At 46.7% G+C, this 24491-nt stretch overlaps 1 protein-coding gene across 23 annotated transcripts in view; it reads right to left on the reverse strand.

Annotated features, from left to right (window-relative positions):
* Positions 1-21713, reverse strand: part of LOC137424988 (histone lysine demethylase PHF8) — a 158552-nt gene extending 136839 nt beyond the window's left edge. For 18 of the 23 annotated variants that reach the window (XM_078776179.1, XM_078776176.1, XM_078776166.1 and 15 more), the window contains exons 1-4: positions 21420-21711; positions 15391-15476; positions 9865-10015; positions 7412-7572 (exon numbers count right to left, since the gene is read on the reverse strand). In XM_078776179.1, coding sequence (XP_078632305.1) covers positions 7412-7572; positions 9865-10015; positions 15391-15476; positions 21420-21520 — 499 coding nt within the window. In that variant the 5' untranslated portion in view covers positions 21521-21711. Of the gene's footprint in view, positions 1-7411; positions 7573-9864; positions 10016-15390; positions 15477-21419 lie in introns of all 23 variants that reach the window. The other 5 variants (XM_078776175.1, XM_078776165.1, XM_078776170.1 and 2 more) reach the window with 1 other exon arrangement.
* Between the last annotated feature and the right edge of the window lie 2778 nt (positions 21714-24491).

Genomic DNA, 24491 nt, shown 5'->3' on the forward strand with positions numbered 1-24491 from the left:
CCTGTGATATAATCCTGTTATTGACTTCTTGCTGCGAAAGACAATCAGTGACATGGTTCTTTCAACAAAGACATCACCGAAGGGTAAAAGAAACTCACCAGATTGATATACTGAGTTCAGAAAGTAAACCCAAGTCAAGAAGAAAAAAAAATTCCATATTAAATGCCAAGTCTGTATTTCAATAAATTATAACAGAGGGAATTATACAGAAGGAGCAATCCTTTGTTTTAATTACCATCAACAGCCCCTTTCCATATCGTGTCATTGACGATGACGATGAAGTGGTCCTCACACCAAGCATCATTCCTGCCAGTTTCCATTCGTAAGATAATGACTGCATTAAGGACTTACCTGGTCCAAAGTCACACTCGAGGCCCAGATTGATTGTGCAGTTTGGAAAATATTGTTGCGGATTCAGGGCAGTAGGGGTCACGAGAGGACTTTTCAAATGCTCCTAGCCGACAAACCGTGGATAATTCTGCAGTGCGGTTGGTTGCTAGGCAACCATAGACGCCATCCAATACATCCAATTCCAGGCTAGGTCCAGCGTCGAAATCCACATTATCTTTCCAGCGAATTAAACCCCCAGATAGAGTACCGTACTCTCAACATCCCAGTGATTTATCAAACGGCCGAGTGATACCATAAGTGGAAACATTGGCTAATGGCACCCCATAATGAAATGGCTGGGGTCAGTTCCCTGTTATGACACACATTATGTCGAACCAATAGAAGATGAGTCAGACAGTTTTGGAAAGGTTTATCAAATTAACAAAAGGACACATGTATTTATAAGGCAGTGTCACAAAGAAAAGCTCTTACTCCTAGCACAGAAGCCCTTCTTATTCAGTTACTTAGTCACAGTTCTACAACACAGGCACCTCACTCATTCTGGGGAAATGGGGGTAAGGAAGAGGGATAGGCAGAGAAGTGATAAAAGTTTGAAGCGTATTGTCGGCCTCTCGCTCACCAGATGTAACCTGACGGACTTGCGTTGATTGGTCCCAAAGATCGAGGGGAAGGGGAAGAAAGAAGAGAGAGTAGGTAGTGTGACGTGTGGGGAGAGGTGCAGAGGTGACTGTTTGGCTTAAGGAAAACAGCGTGAGGTTGGAGTCATTGTGCTCTTAAAAGAGCAGTTAGAATGGTTGATGCTCAATGTGTCCAAAGTCAATGAAGTCGATTTAGGAAAGAGCACGATCTTAATCAAAGAGCAAGATTTAGGAAAGAACAAGCAAGAGAAAGATAGTGCGAGTCAGTATGTAGGGGACCAACGCGTTTGGGAATTCTCCGCTGGCTGTGCCAGTTCCATGCTCGGAACCTCGCTCAATCGTACTTTCCACGAGCCCTCCGCTGTTGTCACCAACTTGCTCTCGTACCATCTGTCCGTTTGTGTAGAATCCCAGACGCATCAAGTTCGATCTGCGCTTTGCTCTGTGATTTTTTTGTTTGTTTTTTAGCCATGCGGAGGCATGGTTTGACATATGTGCAGCTTCATGAACATTGGCACCGTTGTTTATGGTTCGGCCAGGGCTTTGCCTTCCCATTGGCCTGCCCTGTCTTGAGGCGGCATTCATTGGCTGCGCCCAAGTCTCACGGCGCTACCGGGTGACCCAGACAGGGCATTGGTAGTCTAGGCTGTTTTTGGAGGTCCGGTCAGCTGCCACTATACCAATACTGCATGGAGCGGAAGCTTCCCCCCCATGCCCAACATCGCACGAGTCCGCTGTGCGTTATGATGCTCCTCCGGTAGATCGCTGGCTTTGTAAAGTGGTATTTCACTGTTGCTTTTATAATGTGTGGAGCGTGTTGTATTAACGTGTATGGATGTGATGATGTGTGGAGAGAGAGATTGAGAGAGTTAGGGAGAGAAAGAAGGAGAGAGAAAATAGAAGAGTCACAATGGAGTTGAGTTTTCTACAAGCACAACGCATATTCCATTGATACAGGGAAGAGGCAATTTAGCAACACAATATACTGTTGCGGTTTTGCGAATAGAGGATAACCCCCCCTCGTAGGTAGTTGCACCACAACATGTAGCCTCGCTTCAGTTCAGCTATTTCTTATTAAATGTAAGCTTAGTCTCCTTTCCGGTGTTAGTATGCGTTGAGCAGGCCAGTAAGTCTAGGCTTCGGTGCTCCTTGGGCTGGAACACCACGTGCTAGGGCCTAGAACAAGTCTGGCAGGCCCGAAGGAGGAGCTGCAAGGGGAGTGGCCGGTAAGTGGCGAGCAGCCAATCGGAGCTCAAGGGGAGTGGCTAACAACAGCAGCCAGAGGAGGGGCTTGGAACATTCGGGTAAGACTCTGGGGCGGGGCTATCAAACCCTGCCCCGGGCCCCCCGCAGCAGTGCCCCAGTGAGTCACGAGTCTACGAGTCACACAGTGAGTCAGAGAGTGCCCCCACGCCAGTCGGAGTGAGTCTCAGTGCCCGAGTCACCCAGTCAGAGAGAGAGTGCCCCAGTGACCCAGTGAGTGTGATAGTCAGAGCTTCTGTCTAAGCGGTCTGTGCACGAACTCTCCCTGCCCTGCGCTTTGCTGTCGGTTAATCGCGCTTGCGAGGACGGTCTCTCCCGGGGCCACCTACGCCGACGACCTTCCTACCTGGGCTCCCTGCACACATGCCGCGAACACTTCGAGGGCCACGCCCGGCGAGCTGTCCGGAGCGAACGGTGCCAGGACGCGTTTGGAGCGCGTACTTTTCCTTCCTCCTTTTCCCTGCGTGAGTGAGTGGGCCCTTGTCCGGATATTAAGTAAGATTGACTAAGTATCTGCTCTATGTCTCTTCTCTTCACCCTGATCAATTGTAAATAATAATAAACCTGTGTTCTTCCTTCCATTTGGTCATTCACGTCATTTCCATCCATTGGCTTCGCATTGCACGAATAAGACCGCTCAATCGGGTTCAATAAGAATGAACGGCACAAGTCACGTGACACGCAAACCGCTCAGCGTCTCAGACTAGCGTGACCCGTGCGAGGTCCAGCACCCGTCTTCGTGGCAGCGTGTGTACCGAAGGTGCGTGGGGATTCGACCCGATACCCTTCCGCACGCTCGCGACGGGGGTGGCGGCTGGAATTGCTCTGCAATCCGCCCCACGAGTATAAAGTGGGTCGCGGCCTCATGGACTCGAAGGCCCGAAGGGGGAAAAGGGTTTAACCCCCATCTGTACGTCGACGAGCTCGAGAGATCCGCAACAATACTATTTTTTTTTTTTTTTTTTTTTTTTTTTTTTTTTTTTTTTTTGTATACAATATCGAGGCTCGTGAAAGAGCGAACATTAATCACATGAACACACAGAAAGACAAACCGACACATAAAACATATAACATAGGGAGCGGTAGACAAGATGGGGAGAGAGGGGGAAGGACACAAACACAACATTTGAGAGCAGGGACCGAGAGACATGGAGACATCGAGAGATCTGAGAGAAGGCGAGGGCTTTGGGGGGGGGGGGGGGGCGTGGGAAGGGGGCAGTGGGAGAGGTATAAAACATATGGACACTGCCAGGACTTCCAGGAAAGAAGTTGGAATTTCAAATTTCAATTATAACGATAACTACACTACGTGTCTCTGACCCAGTGTCTCTGATGTTTAATGGGCATTCCCAGTGTCTCTGAAAACCGTCACAATATCTATATATATATATAAAAGAAAGCTTTTGTTTGTTTGTTTGTTTGTTTGTCTGCACGTGCTAATCTCCTGAACGGTGAAATATAGGAAGAAACCTCTAAAACATAAAATGTCGGGACGGGCCCCGGGAAGGTTATAGGCTAGGTGGCGAGGCCGGTCGAGGCCGTCTTGGCCGGGCTGGGCCCATTTCGCAATTAAAAGCTGAGCTGAATTATAGTAGTCAATATTCTACGGCTGCAAGTAAAAGCTGATTTATAGTAGTAAATTCATTCAAAAAGAACTAAAAATGTCGGGACGGGCCCCGGGAAGGTTATAGGCTAGGTGGCGAGGCCTGTCGAGGCCGCATTGTCCAGGCTGGGCCCATTTCGCAATAAAAAGCTGAGCTGAATTATAGTAGTCAATCTTCTACGGCCGTGGGTAAAAGCTGAATTATAGTAGTAAATTCATTCAAAAATAACCCGGGCAACGCCGGGTGCTTTCGGCTAGTTAACAAATAAATTATCTTTAAAGAAATAAGTTAGCTTTTCCACTATACATTAAAATAGAAACAAGAGGGAGAATTGCTTTGCATGAAGCAATTTGCATGAAGTTTCAGTTTAATATGTTAAAGAGTATGGAAAAAAGTGCAGAAACCCGCAGGTGGGACAGACAAATGGAGAGCAAACCTATATTCCCCTCCGGATAGGGGACTAATAACAGCAAGAAACATAGGCAAGAAGAAATGCAAAAAAAAAATTCAACCAATTGAAAATATTTTGATTACAAAACAAAACTAAAAATGACAAGTGGTCAAAATGTGGCCAAATAAACATCGCAAGACTCGTTCCTTTCCATTCAATACAATTTATTAGTTGCCGCGAAGGATTGTGCCGGTCTTCACCGCCGAACAAGTTAAAAATGGATTTTATCAACTAAAATCTGATAAGAGTCCATTTATATACTGAAACGCAAAAGAAACTTACCACCTTTGAAACCTTTAAATATCAACAATAACACTGCGTGTAGTAAATGTGTGAACTTATTTGTGGACAATAGTGTCCTCGCTGTCAGACAAAACGGTCACGGATGGTCACTTGAACCTTCAATGGTCACTTCATAGCACAGCTGTTGAACAGCCGTTTTGACTGTCAGTGATTAGTCAAGGGGTACGGGATGATTTTAATGAGCTGCACGTGATGTCTTGATATTGGCTTTAAAAAGGCCAGTGCAAAATGGGCATTTTGACTGAAAAATTTGACCATTTTGACCAACTTCAAAAAGACCGAAAACACAAAAGAAACTTACCACCTTTGAAACCTTTAAATATCAACAATAACACTGCGTATAGTAAATGTGTGAACTTATTTGTGGACAATAGTGTCCTCACTGTCAGACAAAACGGTCACGGATGGTCACTTGAACCTTCAATGGTCACTTCATAGCACAGCTGTTAAACAGCCGTTTTGACTGTCAGTGATTAGTCAAGGGGTACGGGATGATTTTAATGAGCTGCACGTGATGTCTTGATATTGGCTTTAAAAAGGCCAGTGCAAAATGGGCATTTTGACCGAAAAATTTGACCATTTTGACCAACTTCAAAAAGACCGAAAACACAAAAGAAACTTACCACCTTTGAAACCTTTAAATATCAACAATAACACTGCGTATAGTAAATGTGTGAACTTATTTGTGGACAATAGTGTCCTCACTGTCAGACAAAACGGTCACGGATAGTCACTTGAACCTTCAATGGTCACTTCATAGCACAGCTGTTGAACAGCCGTTTTGACTGTCAGTGATTAGCCAAGGGGTACGGGATGATTTTAATGAGCTGCACGTGATGTCTTGATATTGGCTTTAAAAAGGCCAGTGCAAAATGGGCATTTTGACCGAAAAATTTGACCATTTTGACCAACTTCAAAAAGACCGAAAACGCAAAAGAAATTTACCACTTGTTTGAAATGTAATAAAATTGTAACAGTTCAAAATAAAACAAACCAACAATTGCTAATTGAAACATTGGCATTTTATTGATGACATGTCAAGTTTTTGACCAAGATACACCATCTCATCAGTTTGTTCTACAGTACAGAACAGCACAGGGTGCAATGTCAGTCCCCTTTCAATAGCGTGTATGGCCACCATTGTTTTGGATACAGGCAGTGCATCGTCGGCGTATACTGCCTACCAGTCTTTGGATGGATTGCTGCTGGATTCTGTCCCACTCAGTCCTCAATGTCTGAAGCAGCTCTGCCCGTGTCCTGGCCCTGCCAACTACGCGTCTCCCAAGCTCATCCCACAGGTGCTCTATGGGATTCAGGTCAGGGGAGAGCGCAGGCCACTGTATGGTGTTGATGTTCTCGCCTTGGAGAAATGCAGTGGTAAAGCGAGCAGCATGGGGACGAGCGTTGTCATGCTGAAAGGTTCTCAGTTCTGGGTGGTCTAGCAGGAATGGCAGCAGATGAGGTCGCAGGATGTTATCCACATACCGCTGGGCGTTAAGATTCCCATCTTCAACCACCAGTGGCGTCCTGTACCGGCCTGATATGGCTGCCCACACCATCACACTTGGGCCACCCCACCTGTTGGCTTGACACACGCAACAATCGACATATCGCTCGCCAGTTCTTCTCCAGACACACTCACGGCTCACGCCCATCAGGACTGTCCACACAGAACCTTGACTCATCGCTGAAAGCGACCTCATTCCACTGCGCCAAGGTCCACCGCTGATGCTGCTGGCACCATCTCTGACGGTTGCGGCGATGGGCAACCGTCATCACGGGGCCTCTGTATGGTCTTCTGGCAGTCAGACCATAGTCATGCAGTCGTCTTCGTGCAGTATCATTGGAGATCCGTGGGTTTGCACGCCCCGGAGTTTCTGCCGCAGTGCGGGATGCTGGACGGAATCGATCCCGCAGGTGACTTCGGACCATCTGCCTGTCCTGCCTTGCAGTGGTGACTCTTGGCCTCCCTGATCGAGGTCTGTCATCTGCAGAGTTGTGGAGGGTGTCTCTGTCCACCAGGGCCGATATCGTCTGGTGTGAACAGCCAAGGCGACGTGCCACCTCACGGTAGCTCAGTCCACCTTGCAGCATGCCCAGGGCACGCTGCCGTTGATCCCTTGACAATCGTGGCATGTTGATTGAAATGCCCATTTTGCACTGGCCTTTTTAAAGCCAATATCAAGACATCACGTGCAGCTCATTAAAATCATCCCGTACCCCTTGGCTAATCACTGACAGTCAAAACGGCTGTTCAACAGCTGTGCTATGAAGTGACCATTGAAGGTTCAAGTGACCATCCGTGACCGTTTTGTCTGACAGTGAGGACACTATTGTCCACAAATAAGTTCACACATTTACTACACGCAGTGTTATTGTTGATATTTAAAGGTTTCAAAGGTGGTAAGTTTCTTTTGCGTTTCAGTATATTAATAATCGTAGGAAATGAGGTGCAACTGACGTTTTGATAGCTCTTTAGCAGAGAAAAACAGAGAAATGTGGGTGCAAGGATGGTTACGCATTGAAGGGGATGTCAAAAGTATTTAAAAAAAAAAAAAAAATGGGGCCAGAAAAAGGGTCAGGTATACAAAATAAAATGGCCAGGAGTTAAGAGCAAGGGTCTCTTTCATTCTGATGAGTAAAATATGTCAGCCACACCACACCATAATGGTTAACATCCTCTAATTGGGTTTGAGATGATTACATTATTTGTTCATGTCAATGTTTTCTTGATGGAGAAGCAAACAAGGACAAGGACTTTAAGTAACAAAAGCATAGAATGAGTGGGGGGGACACCATACCAATGTGTTGCTCCACATCGCACACAGAGAAGGAAGTGGAGGGAACAGCAAGACCCAGACCGTCACGTTTAGCCACCAAGATAGGTAGATCAAAACCAGACTGCTCCAGAAATTGCATGCTCAGCTGACTGCCATGAGGTTTCAACAGGATTTCATCAGCACTGTAAAACAAGCCAAAAAACACATCCACAAAACGTTCAAAGGGAAGAGAAAGGTAAAATCAACGACAGCGACAATTGCTTTGCAGTACATGTCCCCTACTGGTGCCAATGAATGTTTTTTTGTTTTTTAACAAAAAAAAATTAAAAATCGGTGAAACACCTTGAAACTCAAACTTGTTCTGTAACTTATCATAATAACGCCATGTAACAAGTTTTAGTTAGTTTTCAGTTTTCAATAGGTTAAAGAGTATGTAAAATAATTGCAGAAAATCACAGGTGGGATGGACAGAAGGACGGACATTCAGTCATTCAAGTTCCTGAGTCGCACAATCAGCCATGATCTTTCTTGGGGAAACCACATTTCAACGTTGGACTCCGAAGCCAGATGCCGACTGGGCATCCTCCATCATACAAAGTCCTTGGCACACCTGAACTCCTACCCATCTACAAGGCCTTCATCTTCAACTTGATGGAGTACTGCTCTCCCCTCTGGGCTGGATCCCCTGCCTCACATCTTGCTCAGCTTGACGCCATCGAAACCAATGTCTTTAAGGTCATTGAAATCTCCCGCAATTAAGCAGAGTACATTAACCTATCACTTCACAATCACAGACATGTCAGTGGTCTGACTTCTGCCGTTCGAATTCTCCTCTCATTACTTTTTTCTATCGGGTCTTGCACACGTTTTGATACAACATCTATCTATAATTCCAGCAATCTCTGTGTGTCTGTCTGTGTGTCTGTGACCGCTGTTTCTCGACAACCACGGGTCCGATATACTTGAAACTTGCCAGGTATATTGCTGGGGACCCGAGGATGTGCCTTTTCAAGGTTTGTAATTAATCGGACAAGTACCTACCGAGCTATGTCCAAAAAACGCTTCAACCAATCAGAGAGCAGCGAGCTATCACGTGTGCCGAACCGTTAATGCAATGCAAGCGTTAATGCGTTAATGCAAGGCTTTTCTTTTTTTCCCTCTTCTCTTTCTACTTTTCCTTGCGATTAAATTGCAAACAGCCAAAATACGTTGGCGCTAATTGAATAATTGGCCATTAACACTAAAATAATCGTAACTGCGATATGCCAACTTCCGGACAGTGCAGCCTTCCATGTTGTTGTTGTTTGCAGCAGCTGTTTGCAGCAAGGCAAGGCTTTTCTTTTTTTCCCTCTTCTCTTTCTACTTTTCCTTGCGATTAAATTGCAAAAAGCCAAAATACGTTGGCGATAATTGAATAATTGGGCATTATGTTTTACAACTAATAAAAACGAATTTGCGATTCATTCGCTTTCCTGCGCGTTTGTGTACGCGATGGCGATTTCTTTACCAAACTCCGGAAGCCGTTCGCTTTGGACCGAACCATTGCATGTAAATAGAGGGGGGGGATTGTCACCACTCGCAAGCCGTTCGCTTTGGACCAAACCATTTCATGTAAATAGGGGGGGGGATATAATTTTAGATATATATATAGTACGGGCATGCCCTAGTATGTCAAAATCGAACTTACCATTCAGGTGTCACATGACAATTAATCCTAAATAGAAGTCCTACAAAACTGCACTTTTTGCATTTGTTTATGTACAACAAACATGTTACATGCATTAGGACACTGATGGTGCATATTAATTGGCCTGTAATTTATTCTGAGTGTTTTAACATGTTGTCTAAGATATACTGAATAATTAGAGATCAATATAATTAGGCAGTAATTGGACAAATTAACATATTATGGGGAAAAATTTTTTTATAGTTGTGTTCATTACATCATGATCTATGAGTTTGCTAATTTTCAATTTCATCGGATTATCGACGGCCGAGATCAGTCAGGGAAAACTAAAAATCACCCAGTTCAGTTAGGATTAAGACCCCTTTTACCTTCAAGATCATCAAGACCCCTTTTACATTTAAGACCTTTTAGACACCTTTAGATCCCTTCACTCTCAAGTCCCATTAGACCACTTACACTTTGACAGATTAGACATCTTGGACCCTTGACCATTTAGAGCTTTAGACCACATGGACCTTTTTAGACCCTTTTTACATGCTTGAGAGATTCGACACTTTTGACCCCTTCGATAATAACTACGATAGGAATGTTCATTTTATACCATCTTGAACCATTTAAGCGCAAACCACGCAAACATCTGTAGTCTTCTTGCAAAACACAAACGATACTTTTTTCAGCAAGTGATCGAGTCGACCCACCAAGTAAGTGGGTACTCTGTGAGTAATAACAATGCAGGTGAGTGGTGCCCTCTGCTCTTACCCACTAAGTGAGACCACTCGTTACCCACCTTGGAAACATACGGCTTTTCAGCTCCTTGATGAAAACTGGGGAGCCTGTATGCACAGGTTGCCCATCACCAGTCATCCCTCCTCCTATACTGCCACTCCCAACATCCATGAGCACCTCAACCTTCGCCGCTTGGTGACGACGCCTGCGCACTGCAAGGCAAAATAAGTGAGACGCTTCGATGATGTCATCATGGGCAGGCCAAAGGGAATCCTAAGTGGAAGAAGGTCTGTATAATACATTGGTAGACTTAGAGATAGCAATAATGGCATTTAGCAAACTGGGGATTCAAAGATTGACGCAACCGATAAATATTCAGTGTAGGCCTTGGTTGGTCTCGAAGTTGGTCTCGCGAGATCTGGAGACGACGTCACGGATTTTCGAAGCTCCACACGGTCTCCACGTTTTCAAAGTTAAGTCTGTTCACAATTGTATTTTGTCGAAACTGTATTTTATCTTTCGGCATTTGAACTTATAGTGTGTCCCTTGGATGTTTCTCGGTGTTTATCTTTCATAAATTATTCGTTTCTGTTTGCCGCGCGAGTGAGGCCTTGCAGCCTCAGGCTTCCCCCGTCGAAGTTTATTCCTTCCTTCGCTGGTTTTGCTAGGTTTTTTGATTTTCCCTTCTCCCGCAAACTTCACCGAACATCTACTCTTTGTCTAACGTCTAACGTTTTCTAAACTCACTCCCCCAACCCCCCCCCCCCCCCCCCAAAAATAAATCCTTTTCTCCTCGTGTGCTTTTGTCACATCGTGTGCTTTTGCCTCTGCCCACGTGCGCTGTCTCGCACCGCCCCCATTATCCCCTTGCCTTGCACCTTTTGCCCTGTTCAAGTGACTCGTGGTCGTCCCTCTAGGCTCCCTCTCCCCATTGGTATTTTTGTGAATAGAAGATTGTTCTTCACGGTTCTGTTTAAATATGTTTAAACTTTCCCCTGGAATGTTTTATTCAGTCGTATATTACAACACGCTGTTTTTCTTCCTATTTAAAAGGCTCCTTTCAATTTCCTCTTCAACTCATTCCATTTCACAAAAAATATTCAATCTCTTATAATTCTTTCTCACTACATGCTCTAAATTCTCATTCATTCCATCCCTCCTCCATCGTTCTTAAACGAATCGCTAACTTGAAAATCACAACAAACCCAATTTGTTATAAATGTTCATCTTTCATTAATCATCCACTTTCTAAACTCTCCCCCTTGCCCCTCCCCTCCAAATCTCCCCCCTTGCCCCTCCCCTCCTAAACTCCCCCCTTGCCCCTCCCCTCCAAATCTCCAACCTTGCCCCTCCCCTCCAAATCTCCCCCCTTGCCCCTCCCCTCCTAATCTCCCCCCTTGCCCCTCCCCTCCTAAACTCCCCACTTGCCCCTCCCCTCCTAAACTCCCCCCTTGCCCCTCCCATTCAAAACTCGCCCCCAACCCCTCCCCTTCAAATCTCCCCCCCAACCATCCCTCCCAAATTCTCTCTCCTCCCACCTCCTTCTCAAAGCTGCCTCCTCCCCACTTTGTCTCCCTTCTATCTCATACCTCCACCTCCCCCAACCTTCTACTTTCCTCTGCCCCCCCTCAAACAACCCCTCACTGTGCCTCATCCCATCACCATCAAACCTTTCGTCCTCCTCATCCTTCCCTTTCTTGTAACTCTTCTGTAATCTCTGACACACTATCAACTGCTCTTCCTACCTCCCCCTCTCACCCTTTATCTGACCCTACCCCTCCCCTCCCCTGTCCTGCACCCGATGCTCCCCCTCTCTCCTCATTAACGGTATAGACCTCAAACATCCGGGGCCTTCGCTCAAACCTGATTGATCTCTCCATTCAGGTTGCTTCTGACAATCCAGACTTGATCTGCTCAACAGAAACTTTCCTCCTTCAAGATGTATCCGATTCCTTAATATCTCTTCCTGGTTACTCCCTCCGGTACGAAAGACCTGAGCCTCGTCCTGGTGGTGGGGTGGCTATCTTTATCAAAAACTCTCTTCCTCACTCTCCCTGCACTGCCCTCTCTTCACCCCACCCCAAGGAGTACCTCTGGCTACGGCTTCCTCTCCACTCCCACCTTTTGTTCATATGTGTTCTGTACTGTCCTCCAAACAGTGATGACTCCATTTACATTTCGCTGTCGGACAACATGGACCAACTTCTATCAACTCATCCAAACTCTCTCTTCCTCATATGTGGCGACTTCAACTGTCATCATGCCAGCTGGCTGGGTGTGGGTTCATCTCTCACCAACCATGGCACCTCAGCAAAGGACTTCCGCGACTCATTGGGACTGACACAATCTGTCAATTTCCCGACCCGGATCTCAGTCAATGGAGTATCTTCTCTTCTGGACTTGGTTATGACGAACTTCCCTGCAAATGTCTGCTGCTCTTCTTCTGCTCCAATCGGTTCTTCTGATCATGTGCTTGTTAAAGTGGACATCTATCTGGCCATCTCAGAGAGCCTCCTCAGCGCCGACGAGTCTGGTATTTCACTCAGGCCGACTGGCACGGGCTGCAAGCAGCCATCAATCACCTGGACTGGTCTCCCATCTCTACTGCCTCTGACATCAATTCTGCCTGGGAATTCTTCCAAAGCAAACTGCTCTCTCATGCACAGATTTATCCCAGCTCATCTTCAGTTGTCTTACCCTTCCTCCCGTCCATGGTACATTGAATCTTGTGGTGTGGCAGTTGCCCTGAAACAACTTGCCTTTGCCTCTTGGAAGGCAAATCCAACTGAAGGCAATCTCAGTTCCTTCCACCAAGCTCGAAACAAGTGTGTGTCTACCGTCAGGAGTGCCAGGAAGCACCATCTCTCCACACTCAAGATTGAACTCTCAAACCTGTCTCCTTCCTCCAAATCCTGGTGGTGTCTGGTCAAATCCGTTTCTGGTGTTTGTTCCCCCTCCATCCCCTCCCTTACCTCAAATGGCTACACAGTTGACACTGCACGTGACAAAGCCGAATGCCTCAACTTTGTGTTTGCCTCAAAATCTTGTATCCCAAACCCATCCCTCTCTGTTCCCACCTTTCCCAGTCGAACCCAACTGCTCCTGGACTCTGTGTCCTTCTCTCCTGACAAGGTGGAGCAGTTTTTATCAAACCTCGACTCTGATTCTGGAACTGGACCAGACGGCATCAGCCCACGGGTCCTAAAATCCTGCTCTGCTGCTCCATCTCACCCTCTCTCTGTTCTTTTCACCCTCTCTTTTGCTCAAGGTCATCTGCCAGCATCTTGGAAATCAGCAAACATCACCGCTTTACACAAAAAAGGTGCAAAAACAGATCCTTGCAACTACAGACCAATCAGCCTGCTTCCAATTATCAGCAAAGTCATAGAATCCATCATTGCTTCGGATATCAAATCCTTCCTCTTCTCCAATGGCTTGATCTCTGATCATCAATTTGGATTCAGACCAGGTCATTCTACTCTGGACATGTTGCTTCTGCTGTCTCAACAATGGATGGAGGTCCTCAATGCCAAACAGGAAATCAGAGCTGTCTCATTTGACATATCACGTGCCTTCCATACGGTCTGGCACCCAGCTCTGCTCACCAAACTCTCCTCCTATGGTATCCATGGAAATCTCCACTCATGGCTTGCGGACTTCCTCTCTGGTCATAGGCAACGTGTGGCCTTGAATGGATTTCTCTCATCTCCCCTTCCTGTTCTGGCTGGAGTTCCCCAAGGTAGTGTTCTGGGCCCTGTGCTATTTCTGGTCTTCATCAATGATCTCTCAACTCTCTGGAAAATCCTCTCCATCTCTTTGCTGATGACTCCACTATCTGCCGCTCCATTCCTCATCCCTCAGATCGGCAGACTGCAGCCTCCTCACTCTCTGCAGACCTGGACAAAATCACAGACTCGTCAAACAAGTGGAACATGTCTTTCAATCCTCACAAATCTCACACTCTTACAATGTCTCTCCGAAAGGACCGACTGAAAAACCCTCTCATCTACTTCTCAATAATCCTCTCCAAGAAGTTCTGTCACTCAAGCTTTTGGGTCTCACTATCTGCCATGATCTTTCTTGGGAAAACCACATTTCCAAGCTGGCCTCCAAAGCCAGTCGTCGACTGGGCATCCTCCGTCGTGCGAAGTCCTTCCTTGGCACACCTGAGCTCCTCACCACGTACAAAGCTTTCATCCGCAGCTCTATGGAATACTGTTCCCCCCTCTGGGCTGGTGCTCCTGCCTCACACCTAGCTCGGCTTCACGCTGTTGAGGCCAAAGCTTTCAGAATCATTGGAATCTCCTGCGATGAAGTTAACTCCGAGGGCCTTTCACTCACTCACCGCAGGCAGGTTGGTGGTCTTTCTGTCTTCTACCGACTCCTCTCCGACCTTGCGCCCCCAGCTCTCTCTGTGCTCTGTCCCCCCAATATTCCTGCAGGACGCACAAGATCTGCCAGCAACCCTCTTCTGGTGAAACTGCAATAATCAACATTCTGAAAATCAAGACTCTCTGCTCACCTTCACTCTTTCATTCCCCTTTTCTCCCACCTCTGGAACAAACTCCCCCACTCCCTTCAATCCCACTCCTCCCTCCAGGTCTTTAAAACAGCTGTTCACCACCATCTCTTATCTTCCCCCATCTAAAACCTTGATCTTTTTTACCCCCGCTAATTCACCCCAGAGTCCTTGCAGTGTTCATATATTTTATACCTCTTCCACCTCCCCCCCAAGCCCTCGCCCTCCCACATTTCTCCCGATGTCCCTGCTCTCAAATGTTGTGTTTGTCTTTCCCCCTCTCTCCCTTTCCTCCTCTCCTCTCCCCCTCTCTCCCCATCTTGTCTGCCGCTCCCCTTGTTTTTTGTGTTTTGTGTGTCGGTTTGACTTTTTGTGTGATTAATGTTAGCTCTTTCACGAGCCTCGATCTTGTATACAAAAAAAAAGAAAAAAAAAAGGCCTAGCGACAGTGAAGAAAAGTGATGGTCTGTGTTTACAATGTTATTATTTGTTGGCGTTTTTGGACAAAATACTTAATTGTTACTTTCACAAAACTCACATACACGTACCTAATACGGATGTGGATTTAATAACTCGAGCGAAGTCGATGGAATTGGAATGCCATTGCAAATCAGCACGCTTCCCACCAGAAGAAAAGTTGAAAGATGGCAAAGGTTCCACCAGGAATGACCCAATATAAAATTCTGAGATTAATTTTTTCCCTGTTTTGAACCATGTGGTCCAAACGGATGAACCAGAGGTCAAATCCAAAAAATTGTGACATTTCATGCATCCCCCAATGTTCATAGATCACATGTACAAAGTTTCATGAAATTATGTTTTTAAATGTGCCCATAATTGCATTTTTGTTATTTGACCTGTCTGACCCTGTCCGAGGAGGCGGAGCCAAAAATGATACTGCTCTCACACATTCGTGCCATGTGGTGACCATAACTACCAAGTTTGGTGAATTTCTGCACAACTGTTTCGGATATAGTGTTACAGATGGCCAGACAGCCAGACGGACGGAGCCGATTAAAATATCCACCTTTTTTTTCGTGGGGATAACAAGGATCAAAATATACTTACTGACAGACGGTCCATAAAGCTTTGCACAATTTGGACAGTGGTACAGATCGATATCAATCGCTGCATGTTCTTCAACGCCAACACAGCTGCACAGGGAGAAGCAGGGAGAAATACAGATACCAATGGTGTTACAAATTGCAGCACGACTTGGGCTCACTTGTGCAGGCCTTGTCGATAGGAAGCAACTTTGCACATTGCAGACATCGTGATGTCGGCATCTCTACCAGAGCTGAAAAAGCCTGGACATCATACGCACTACGCTGTCCATTTGCGCAGGCTGAAGCCATCAAGCAACCATCTCGCCCTCCCCAGAAGCCCAAATTTAACAATGTGATAGCCAGCTCAGCTTAGCCCCAAACTCACACATTCTACCAATACAGCCTTTTGGAAATATTTTTTGCTGAGAAGCAAGATTGTACGTTCCGGTGAATCTACAGCATGTCGATTTATTTCATAGTCACACGGCGCAAAGTTTATATTTTAATTTTCTTAGAAAGCAGTACATGGTAAAACAAGGAGGGCACTCGGTAGAGAGCATACCTACGCCAGGCTGAACAGTTTACGTTTTGTATCCCACCGATAGGCCGGATCTGGATTCGGACCTGAACCAAAATCTAATCGGCTTGTTTTTTGTCACCTAACCAACTCGTCCACCAAGTTTCGTCATAACTCGTCCACAACTTTTTGAAATATCATGCTATATATTGTGTTTGGCCCAATCTCTCAATGGTGAAGATTCACTCAAAAATTAAATTAAAATTATGGAATCTTCACCAAGACCGAATCGTTTCGTCCTCGTCACATACCCAACCTGTCCATAAAGTTTTGTCTGAATCCGTGCATAACCTTTTGAGATATCATGCTCACAGACAAACGGATAAAAAGACAGACAGATAGGGGGGTGAAACCTCAACCTTCGATGGCAGCGGTAACAAGGTAACAATAATTGGTAACTTGATGGTATTAACACATGAAAATTGTGGGTCGTGGCTTTAGTGAGTTTACAAATTGGCATAAAAATTTCATAGCAACGAACAACACTTGAGCATGGAAAACATGAAGCATTAAGGAAGAAAAAAAATCACCCACCTTGCCCCTGGTATTTGGAAAGTTTGACGTCAGCGTAAAGGGAAAAAAGATTCACAAGTACTGTATCTCGTTTGTCATCATGAAAAAGATTTCAGTTTCATTTGTCAATATGACTTCACAAGACGGTGCTGCAGATCAATTTCAAAACACTACGTTTCAGTTTGGTCCGATTTTAACTGGAATACATCAAGGCCATTCAGTGATTCTGGAGGGGTAAGATGGCAGCGCAACACCTCGAGGCTTAAACAGGTTACATAAATGAGCTGCTCATATTTTCAGGGCCCTCCCCAGGTAGCTCTACTTTATAAACCTCTATCTTTTGTATTAAAAAGAGCTTCACTACACCCACTGACACGTTGCTCTTTCTTACCTTTCCCCTACAATTCCTCGGTGCTGCGATGCACATGCTCATCGTCATCCCCACCGGTTAATTTTTGCCACCCCAACCCCACTGCCATTTGCTGTCGATACATTGCTACCTGTTCATCTGCTCTTCCATGGGCCTCAACAAGTGCAATAAAGAAAAGACAAATAAGGATGCACAAAGTCGTCAGCGGATATGGGGCCTTCAGTACCATGCAACTCCATTGCCTCGTCGTTTTGCAATCATTTTGTTATCTATCTATAATTCCAGTAATCTCTGTGTGTATGTTTGTATGTTTGTATGTTTGTATGTTTGTATGTCTGTATGTCTGTGACCGCTGTTTCTCGACAACCACGGGTCCGATATACTTTAAACTTGCCAGGTATATTGCTGGGGACCCGAGGATGTGCCTTTTCAAGGTTTCATATTAATCGGAGAAGTAGTTACCGAGCTATGTCCAAAAAACGATTCAACCAATCAGAGAGCAGCGAGCTATCACGTGTGCCGAACGTGCCGAACAGACTCTGCCTCGGACGGCACATTTGAGAGCGTATTCATTTATTTCACGTTGGCAAACTATGTTGCCGTTAAACTATGTTTTAAAACTAATTAAAACTAATTTGCGATTCTTTCGCTTTCCTGCGCGTTTGTGCATGCTATGGCGATTTCTTTACCAAACTCCGCAAGCCGTTCGCTTTGGACCAAACCATTTCATGTAAATAGAGGGGGGGGATTGTCACCGTACTCGCAAGCCGTTCGCTTTGGACCAAACCATTTCATGTAAATAGAGGGGGGGGATATAATTTTAGATATAGATATAGTACGGGCATGCCCTAGTTTTATAATAATATTTACAATTTAACTTGTGCACCGTTCACAGATTATCTTACATAATGAGCTATGCTTTGCACATTATGTCACGAGACACAATGAAGCTGAAACATCGGTTGACATGCCAAGAAAGGAAGGTCGATATATTCACCGGAACCAATGTTAGACACAGCAGTGCATAAGAGAAAATCATGCAGCGTGCATCGTCAAGAGAGAAACAATCAACATAAGTGTTCCTGTAACAACTGCAAGTTCAATGAAAACAATCCAGGCCAAACAGATCTTTAATTCGTCCACGTTTTCACGAAAATGTGTAGCAATTTACTCCATGAGCGAGGTAATTGCACGAATTAAACTAGTACCGCACTCGGTAGAGCGCACACCTCCGCCAGGCTGAACAGTTCATGTTGTGTATCCCACCGATAGGCCGGATCTGGATTCGGACCTGAAGCAAAATCGAATCGGCTTGTTCTCGTCACCTAACCAACTCGTCCACCAAGTTTAGTCAAAACTCGTCCACAACTTTTTAAAATATCATGTTATATATCGCTTTTCACCCGATCCCTCAATGGTGAAGAATCAGTTAAAATTAAATAACTCTCGTATCCCAATCCATATCCAAATCTTCACCAAAATTGAATCGATTCTTCCTTGTCACACACACAACCTGTCCACCAACTTTTGTCCAAATCTGTCCACAACTTTTAATGGTTTTACAGACCAATCAGCCTTCTCCCAATTATCAGAAAAGTCATGGATTCCATCATTGCTTCGGATATGAAATCTTTCCTCTTCGCCAATGGCTTGATCTCTGATCATCAATTTGGTTTCAGACCAGGTCACTCTACTCTGGACATGCTGCTTCTGCTGTCTCAACAATGGATGGAGGTCCTCAATGCCAAACAGGAAATCAGAGCTGTCTCCCTCGACATATCACGTGCCTTCGATACGGTCTGGCACCCCGCTCTGCTCACCAAACTCTCATCTTTTGGTATCCATGGAAATCTCCACGCATGGCTGGCGGACTTCCTCTCTCGTCGTAGTCAACGTGTGGCCCTGAATGGGTTTCTCTCATCTCCTCTTCCTGTTCAGGCTGGAGTTCCCCAAGGCAGTGTTCTGGGCCCTGTGCTTTTTCTGGTCTTCATCAATGATCTCTCTGACTCTCTTGAAAATCCTCTCTATCTCTTTGCTGATGACTCCACTCTCTGCCGCTCCATTCCTCATCCCTCAGATCGGCAGTCTGCAGCCTCCTCACTCTCTGCAGACCTGGACAAAATCACAGACTGGGCAAACAAGTGGAACATGTCTTTCAATCCTGACATATCTCACACTCTTACGATGTCTCTCCGAAAAGACCGACTGGACAACCCTCCCATCCACTTTGTGAATAATCCTCTCCAAGAAGTTCTGTCATTCAAGCTTTTGGGTCTCACTATCTGCCATGATCTTTCCTGGGAAAACCACATTTCCAAGCTGGCCTCCAAAGCCAGTCACCGACTGGGCCTCCTCTGTCGTGCGAAGTCCTTCCTTGGCACACCTGAGCTCCTCACCACATACAAAGCTTTCATCCGCAGCTCAATGGAATACTGCTCTCCCCTCTGGGCTGGTGCTCCTGCCTCACACCTAGCTCGTCTTCACGCTGTTGAAACCAAAGCGTTCAGAATCATTGGAATCTCCCGCGATGACGCTATCTCCGAGGGCCTTTCACTTACTCACCGCAGGCAGGTTGGTGGTCTTTCCGTCTTCCACCGACTCCTCTCCGGCCTTGCTCCCCCAACTCTCTCTGGGCTCTGTCCCCCAAATATCCCTGCAGGTCGCACAAGATCTGCCTGCAACCCTCTTATGGTCAAACTGCCAAAATCAAGACTCTCTGCTCACCTTCACTCCTTCATTCCTCTTTTCTCCCGCCTCTGGAACAAACTCCCTCACTCTCTTCAATCCCACTCCTCCCTCCAGGTCTTTAAAACGGCTGTTCACCACAATCTCTTATCTTCCCCAATCCAAAACCTTGATCTTTTCTACCCCCGCTAATTTCACCCCAAATCCACTTTTTTGAGGTGACTTTTGTCTTCTTTCCTGGAAGTCCTTGGTGTCCTTGCATTTTATACCTATCCTGCCTCCCCCCAGGCCCTCTGCCTCCCACACATCTCCCGATGTCCCTGCCCTCAAATGTTGTGTTTGTGTGCTTCCTCCCCTTCTCTCCCCATCTTGTCGACCGCTCCCCTTTTTATATACTTTGTTTGCTTGTTTGTTTGATTTGTTTGTTTGATAAATGTTAGCTCTTTCACAAGCCTCGACTCTGTATACAAAAAAACAAAAAAATTAACTTTTTGAGATATCCTGCTATGTATCGTTTTTGGCCCGATCTCCCAATGGTGAAGAATCACTTAAATAAATTCTACTAGCCAGATCCGAATCCGCATCTTCACCAAAATCTAATCATTTCGTCATTGTGACATACGTTTGTGACGTATGTGACATCTCTGCCCAAATTTCGTTTGAATCCACCCACAACATTTTGAGATGTCTTGTTCACAGACAGACAAACAAGCAGACAGACAGGGGTGAAAACATAACCTCCATACACTTTTGGTACATAGCAAGATATCTCAAAAAGTTGGATGGATTTGGACGAAACTTGGTGGAGAGGTTGGGTGTCTGACAATGACGATTCGGTTCGATTTTGGTGAAGATCTGAATATGGATTCGGATATGAGAATTATTTAATTGTTTAAGTCGGTCTTCATTCACCATTGGAAGATAGGGCCAAAAACTATACATTGCGGGATATCTCAAAAAGTTATGGATGGATTTGGACCAAACTTGGTGGAGAGGTTGGGTGTCTGACAATGACGATTCGGTTCGATTTTGGTGAAGATCTGAATATGGATTCGGATATGAGAATTATTTAATTGTTCAAGTCAGTCTTCATTCACCATTGGAAGATAGGGCCAAAAACGATACATTGCGGGATATCTCAAAAAGTTATGGATGGATTTGGACCAAACTTGGTGGAGAGGTTGTGTGTGTGACAAGGAAGAATCGATTGAATTTTGGGGAAGATCCGGATCCGGATCCGGCTAGTAAAAAAATTTAAGTGATTCTTCACCATTGGAAGTTGGGCCAAAAACGATACGTAGCAGGATATCTCAAAAAGTTGTGGACGGATGATTTTGAATCAATGCGATTCTGTATTGTGATTTTCTGGTCTACTCTGGGATACAAAACGTAAACTGTTCACCTAACGGAGGTGTGCTCTCTACTGAGTGCCGTTCTGGGGTTTCGAGGTTTTTCTTGGCAAAACCTTTGAAAGCATAAAGCTGGACCCCGTATCAGCCCTCGCTGGCTAAACGGGATGAGCAACGAAAAATAACGGGACCAATGAACACATCGTTCATATTCACAAGAATTCCGGAATACGCAGCCATGGGGGGGTTCAGGTTAGACCCGTTTAACAACGGACGATACACGACGAGGCCCTCTAGTCTAGGCGGTGCAGGCGTTTAAAACAAACACACAGAGATGCAAAGAGCGAGGAGAACCCGCCTAAAACGGGCACGAGTTTGCATCCACGGTGAACGTGCAATGATACAAAGCAAACTGTGGGATCATCAAGTTCATAAAACGCGAAGGCCTCTGCTGAGGCCTAGCTAGCCGAGCGTTGAAAAATACGAAGGGTTCCATTTCCGCGGTCCCGTTCCACTTTGACATCATCATTTCTTCATTAATGGCGGTGTGTTCGTACCTGCCGTGGAACCAGTCCTTGCAGACGTCACATTCGATCATGAAACGTGTCACATCGTAAGGCAGACGACAAAGGCAGTATACTGGTTCCGCGCTGGCCATCGCTGCTCAGGCGCTCCCGGGGCCTGCTGAGGTCGGCCGGACGAATCGGACACGATCGCTTGGAAAATGCAGGGATCGCAATGGATGGGAAACGGGGAACGGTGGGGATAAAGAAACGCGGAGACCCCGAAATCGACCGTGTTGACAAGCCACAGGCCCAGTGGGCGCCGGCCTGTGACCACACGGGGGCGCTAAACTGTTTACATGTGCGGCACACCGAGACCAGGCCCGACCTAGCTAATTAGCACCCTTTTCACCCCTAATACCACAACCACAACCACAACCACAACCACCCCTCCCCCAAACACCCTCCCCCCCCCCACAAACACCCCCCGCCCCCACAAACACCCTCCTCCCCCACAAACACCCTCCTCCCCCACAAACACCCCCGACCCCTACAAACACCCCCCACCCCTACAAACACCCTCACCCCACAAACACCCGCCCCAAACACCCCCACCCCACAAACACCCCCTCCCCCACAAACACCCCCCGCCCCACAAACACCCCCCACCCCCACACCCCTCCCCCCACAAACACCCCCCATCCCCACAAACACCCCCACCCCCACAACTCCACCTCCCACCCCACACACAAACACCCCCACCCCACAAACACCCCCACCCCACAAACACCCCCTCCCCCACAAACACCCCCACCACACAAACACCCCCACCCCACAAACACCCCCTCCCCCAAACACCCTCCCCCACCACAAACACCCCCCGCCCCCACAAACACCCTACTCCCCCACAAACACCCCCCACCCCACAAACACCCCCCCCCCCAAACACCCCCACCCCACAAACACCCCCCCCAAACACCCCCACCCCACAAACACCCCCCCAAACACCCCCACCCCACAAACACCCCCTCCCCCACAAACACCCCCCGCCCCACAAACACCCCCTCCCCCCACAAACACCCCCCATCCCTACAAACACCCCCACCCCCACAACTCCCCCTCCCACCCCACACACAAACACCCCCACCCCACAAACACCCCCACCCCACAAACACCCCCACCCCACAAACACCCCCTCCCCCAAACACCCTCCCCCCCCCCACAAACACCCCCCGCCCCCACAAACACCCTCCTCCCCCCACAAACACCCCCCACCCCTACAAACACCCTCCCTCCCCACAAACACCCCCACCCCACAAACACCCCCCCAAACACCCCCACCCAACAAACACCCCCGCCCCACAAACACCCCCCACCCCCACCCCCCCTCCCCCACAAACACCCCCCATCCCCACAAACACCCCCACCCCCACAAACACCCTCCTCCCCCACAAACACCCCCACCCCACAAACACCCCCCCCCCCCACAAACACCCCCACCCCACAAAGACCCCCTCCCCCACAAACACCCCCCGCCCCACAAACACCCCCCACCCCCACAAACACCCCCCATCCCCACAAACACCCCCACCCCCACAACTCCCCCTCCCACCCCACACACAAACACCCCCACCCCACAAACACCCCCACCCCACAAATACCCCTCCCCCCCACAAACACCGCCCCCCCCCCCCCCCCTCAAACTCACCTCCTCAAAAATCTCCACCACCCCCACAAAACCAGTTATATACATACACAGTTATGACGTGATGTATGGAAAAGTTCTCGTCACGTGACCCGTGTACGCCATTTTGTGTCCATTATGCACGAATCGGTCGGTTCCATCTTGTGAGGAAACAACGAATATGACATGTGATTGAAAGGTGTGTTTTGATATGAAAATATAACAAAAACATCAAAACCGGAGAAAGACCTTTTTCTTGATGGCCAAATAAAATTTAAATGTCCGGTCGTATCTCCATTTCATTGTTTTTTTTTCTCCTAATATATTTTTTTCGCCCCATCCTCATGTTCGCCGTCTATCTCTTTCTATCTGCATCTCCATCACTTTTGATTTTCATCTCTTCACTTTTTTTTCGACTTGTTGCATTTCTCTGCCCATCTTAATTTCCTTTTCCTTTTCTCTCCCAACCTCTAAATTTACTTTGTGGACATAGATTATGTTCCATTAACAGAATAATTAACTAAAATAAATCATCTAATGGTCATCTTGGATTTAGGGAAAGTTTGATCAAGTGTAAGAGCCCCAGTGTTAATGATATGCACATTGGGCGGGGCATAACAGACACGTCACTGTGCACACCGCACGGCATGAGGCCAGGAGAGACAACCTGTCATGTCGGTGATTCATTACATTAGTGTGTGTGTCATCACTCATCAATCAAATGCACAGTAAGCCGGGTGTCCTGTCTGCTGTCATTAGTTGGTGTGTAACGGCATCATTTTGCCTTTCTTGTGGTAATATGTAAATTTGTTGGATCACGAGTTTCCGGGACCAGCGGACGGTGGGCACAGGAACATCAAGGTCTCTGGAGATGGCAGTGGTAACCGGAGGCTCTTCTTCTTCACATTTCCGTGACGGCACCAAGTGGAAGCAACCGCCATTTCCGTATTGTCTGTGAATAACGATTGAACTCAATGAACGAATAATTTTCGAATGTCTACATAATATGCATCGTCGATGCGTCCTTTGTGGTTGTAGTAATACAAACCGAGATGGTCTCGCGCTACACTAATGACCAAAAGATCCGGTTGGTGGCCAGAAATGGGATGGAGTTTGTTGGAAATACCCGAGTGTGGTTGAGGCCTACAAAATGGTCGCTTTTGTGCTCGGAACATTTTACAGAGAACTGTTATGAAACAACAGAAATGGCTATATCCTGTGGATACACGCCAAGATTGAGAGAGGATGCCATTCCCACGATTACAGTACAACACACACAACAACATGCATTTTAAGGCCATTTTCCCTGCTAGAGCGAGGGTTAGCCTTGCGGGCCCCATAACGATCTCCATTTTGCCCTATTTTCTGCATCTCCCCCTGTAACGTATTATTCTGACTTGTATTTGCATTGTTGTTGTGGTTTATCGGACGCGCTTATTCGT

The sequence above is a fragment of the Myxine glutinosa genome, chromosome 4, assembly GCF_964187855.1.
Source record: "Myxine glutinosa chromosome 4, kmMyxGlut1.1, whole genome shotgun sequence".
Classification (NCBI taxonomy): domain Eukaryota; kingdom Metazoa; phylum Chordata; class Myxini; order Myxiniformes; family Myxinidae; genus Myxine; species Myxine glutinosa.